At 31.3% G+C, this 4,518-nt stretch overlaps 1 protein-coding gene across 1 annotated transcript; it reads left to right on the top strand.

Moving 5' to 3' along the window:
- Positions 1 to 6: 6 nt before the first annotated feature.
- LOC101489451 (uncharacterized) lies at positions 7 to 640 on the top strand. Its single transcript, XM_027335579.2, has one exon. The coding sequence runs from the start codon at positions 78 to 80 to the stop codon at positions 501 to 503; it is 426 nt and encodes a 141-aa protein (XP_027191380.1). The 5' UTR covers positions 7 to 77; the 3' UTR covers positions 504 to 640.
- Positions 641 to 4,518: the final 3,878 nt, after the last annotated feature.

Below are 4,518 nucleotides of genomic sequence, written 5' to 3' on the forward strand. Positions count from 1 at the left end.
GGGGACGCTACGTTTCGGAAATAAGGTTACCGGGTCAGAAAACTCGGATATGGCTTGGCTCATTCGAGTCGGCTGAAATGGCGGCGCGTGCTTATGACTCAGCGGCTTACTTCTTGAAAGGAAGCTCCGCTATCCTTAATTTTCCCGAAGAGATTGAGTTGCTTCCACGTCCTCTTTCCTCGTCCAGGAGAGACATTCAATCGGCGGCTGCTAAAGCGGCTCTTCAACGAAGCCAACAACAACAACAACTACCCTCTCCTTCAATAGAAACTAGTAATAATAATAATAATAGTAATAATAACAACGATAATAATAATAATATATTTTCCGTCGACATGATGGAGTGGTGGAAACAAGAAGAGTGCGTGTCGACGATGTCGTTTTGGGATGTCAAGGATGATCCTCTAATGAGCCCACCAAGGATGGGGTCCACTTTTGGAGATTTGACATGGAACGAAGTCTTCAATTTTAATGACGACATTCTCACTAAGGCACAACCGTAACAACTCTTTAGTATTTGTAGGTTCTTTCTTTCTTTTTCTTTTTTATTTTTTTTAATCTAATGCTACTTTTGCAATTAGTTGCGAAAAAATGTGTATATATAAGTAAATATTAGAAAGAGAAAATTATATTCCTAGTATTTTACTCTTTTATCTGATTCAATTGTAACTTCTTTATTTTATTCTTCCATATACATCATCTATCTTTTAAACATGCATAAATATTTTAAAAAAATATTAAAGTGGCAAGTCAGTTAATAGTTAACTAAATTTTTTATGATTTTTTTTTTTAAAAAGAATATAGAATTCCTAAACAATTTCATTACCTTCATCACCGTCATTATCATTAAATCCGAAAAAAAAAGTTAAAAACTCAAATTTAAAAAATAAACCTTAAATTGACAACAACAAAAAAATCAAAATCAAGAGAAAAGTCTAGGAAACTTAAAAATGAAAGCTTAAGTTTAGAAAACCCAATGAAGATGGGTGTCGCGTGAAATTCAATCGTAGTTAAGAAGAATAAAGTTTTCTTCAGTGGAGTTGGAATCTACGAGAAATAATTGGAGTGTCAACGATGAAGCCGGGAATGTTGAATTGCTTAGCAATTTTTACATTTTTATATACTAGTACTAGCACTACAAAAAAAATAATCTACTCTGACACTCAATATTTAGTGACATATATTTATTTGTCATTATAGTTACTTTTAACTATAAATAAAGTGTCATATATATGCTAATTTAATATCAATTTATAATAATTTAAAATAGAATGAAATATTCACATAAAAAATCAACTCACCCTCACCAAAAAAGAAAATCGTTTCACACAACAAGAATGAACTTCCTCCATAGCAACTCTCCTTTGAAAATTTTCTTCACCAAAAATCAATTCATGCAATTTTCATCTCAAAAATGTCAAAGTGATTTTCGTTCGTCAATGCAATGCCTTCATTCCCATTTCTCTGAAATTCTTTTTCCCTATTTCTTCTCTTCTCAATTTGTATCCTTATTTCATTTCAGAAATTATCAAAGTTGAAATTGTTATTCAAACTCATCGATTCAGATTCAAACTCATGAAATACCAGTAGTAACGGTTCAACGATTTACGATTTTGTTATTCAAACTCATCGATTTAGATTTAGATTCAAATTCAGCGATTTTACGATTTTAGAGTTTCTCATCTTCAAGCTCGGGTACAATTATATCATATATTGCAGCTTCCTAATATATTTGATAGTTTTAATATATTTGACATAGTTCACATTGATATTTGGGGAGCTATTAATGTTTCATCTTTACATGGTCATGATTATTTTTTAAGATCGGTGGATAATTACTCTAGATATACTTGGATATTCGTTTTAAAAATCAAATATAAAACTAGAGCATGTATTCATAATTTTGTTCAATATATTTCTACACAATTTTGTTGTAAAATTAAAACATTAAAAATGATAACGGTCCTGATTTTATGATGTCAACATCTTATTCTTCATCAAATATTTTGTGTAGAAACATCAAAACAAAATTTTATTGTTGAGCGAATATATAGACATATTTTAAATATCTTCAAATAACTATGTTTTTTATTCTAAACTTTTTAAATGTTTGTGGTCTTATGATGTGAATTATGATGTACATCTTATAAATAAGAAACCTACCCTTGTTTTGAAACACATGACACAATATAAAGTTTTACACAATAAATCATCTACTCTTCTTAATTTAAAAGTTTTTGGTTGTTTATATATGATAATACTTTTGGTTTAAAATAGACCCAAATTAGATCCATAAGGTAGAAGATGAATTTTTCTTAGATATGAACATGTCACTAAAGGATATACTTTTCTTTATTTACAAACCCATGTCATCTTTATTTCAAGGAATACAATATTCCATGAGTCAGTCTTTCTTTATTCTACAATATTGCAAACATGTCTTAAAATTAGTGTTTTTCCGTTTCTAGTTAGAGTAATACGAAGTAGGGTCAAAGTAATTCAAATCAAGCTAAAAATCAGTTTTCTAGTTGCAAAAGGAGATAATATGAGTTGCTTGCAAAGTAATTCAAGCTAAAAATCAATTTTCTTTATTCTTTGTTGTTGTATAGTCATGATTCGAATTACTTTAAACCCTAATGATAGTAATTCGAATTACACGGGTAAATTGCCAATAAAGACAACTCTATACCTCATTCTTTGACATCACTAAAAGAAGGAAATTTTAGGGAACACAAGGGCTAAGGGCTGAGTGTTTTTGGGTGAGTGATTAGGATTATGAAACACGTTTTAAACACCTTAGGTGAGTGAAAGTCATTGATTGTTGAGAGAAAGGGAAAAGGTAGAAATTAAGGTTTGTTTTGTTGATCATTGAGAGCTAATTTCTTGTAACTCTTTTGTATTGCTTGTGAAGACTCATTGATAGTGGATTAGAGGGTTGTTCTCTCCCCCAAACATAGACAAACTTATAACGATCTGGCTAAACCATTTTGGTGTGTTTATTTTCCTATTCTCCTTATCTTGTTCTTGGTTATTATTATTATTGTTGCTTGGACTGTTTAGTTTTGTTGTCATTGTTATTTGGTACACTTTCTTGTTGAATGCTAAACAAGTGGTGTCGTCTGTGGGAATGGAAAATTCTTTAAGTAAGCACCATGGGTACTAAATAGGATGTCGATAAATTTTTCATAAACAAAAACTTCAGAGTTAGTGGAAAGTGAAATAGAAGTAATATTAATTCAGCAAAAGTGTGTACATGCTTTGTAGGATGAGACTACAACACCAATGAATCTAACACAATTAGAGAAGATTGAGAAGATAGATAAGACAAGGAGTGTCAATATCTTGTGCCTCGAAGATAAAGTGTTGAGGGAAGTCACAACGACTATGTGGACCAAGTAACAATCATTGTATATGACCAACTCATTGGCTCATAGGTTATTTCTGAAACAACAACTCCATTCATTTAAGATGGTAGAATCAAAACCTATTGTAGAGCAACTGGTGGAATTTAACCAAATCATTGATGATTTGCATAACACTGAAGTGAGCCTTGATGATGAGGATAAGGCCTTACTCTTACTAAGTTCATTACCTAGATCTTTTGAGCATTTCAAGGATGTTCTCCTTTATGGAAAGGAAGGCACTATCATCTTGGGAGAGGTCCAATAAGTGATTAGAACCAAGTAGCTAACCAAGTTAAAGGATTGAAGGTAGATCATAATGGTGAAGGCTTGAATGTCTCAAGAGGAATAAGATGTATAGAGAAAAATACAAGAAAAATGGGGTTCGAATAATGTTTTGTTTTCAAAAAACTTAATTAAAAATAAATTATAAACTAGCAATGTTAAAAGTAAGAATTGATAAAGAGATAAGAAGATGAGTACAAGTCAATTTATCTTGGTTCACCACCAATACCGTAGTTACGTCCAGTCCCTTCACACTAAAGAATTTAATCCACTTATCACAAGCAGTATCACATGTCCACTAAACACCTACTAGTCAAAGTGATTATGTTTAAGTCTTCTCAGCCTTCTAGTTTTGTACAATCAAGCTATTGAAGATAACAACCACTACTAGGCTATGTTACAAATAGTGTTTAAGAATATTTTCTAATAACTCTCACAACATAATGTTTACAAGGTATGCTCTTAGAATGTATATGATGTTTTCAACACTAAAAAAAAATATAAAGTTATACGCGGGTTGTTGTATATGATGGTAGTAGATTTCTCGTATATGTACTTTTTGCAGTGAAGGTCACAAGCACCTTTATAGAGAAATGACTTTTTGCCATTAGGGTTTATGATCGTTGTTATGATTTCATGAAATTATCATTTAATTGATTAACATATCTTGATAGAAATGACTGGAAGACCAGATGATGACATATTCAGAGGATGTCATGCACTTCTATAGACAGATGAAAAATCCAAGTTACCGAACAGATGATGTTGAATTTTTATCATAGTCAACCACAATTCAAACAAATCTTCTAGGGCATTGGCTTGTTTTCCTTGC

This window comes from Cicer arietinum, chromosome 6 (genome assembly GCF_000331145.2).
Source record: "Cicer arietinum cultivar CDC Frontier isolate Library 1 chromosome 6, Cicar.CDCFrontier_v2.0, whole genome shotgun sequence".
Taxonomy (NCBI): Eukaryota; Viridiplantae; Streptophyta; class Magnoliopsida; order Fabales; family Fabaceae; genus Cicer; species Cicer arietinum.

Excerpts from the sequence above, each read along its gene's own strand:
- LOC101489451 (XM_027335579.2), top strand. The coding sequence starts at position 78 with ATGGCGGCGCGTGCTTATGACTCAGCGGCTTACTTCTTGAAAGGAAGC.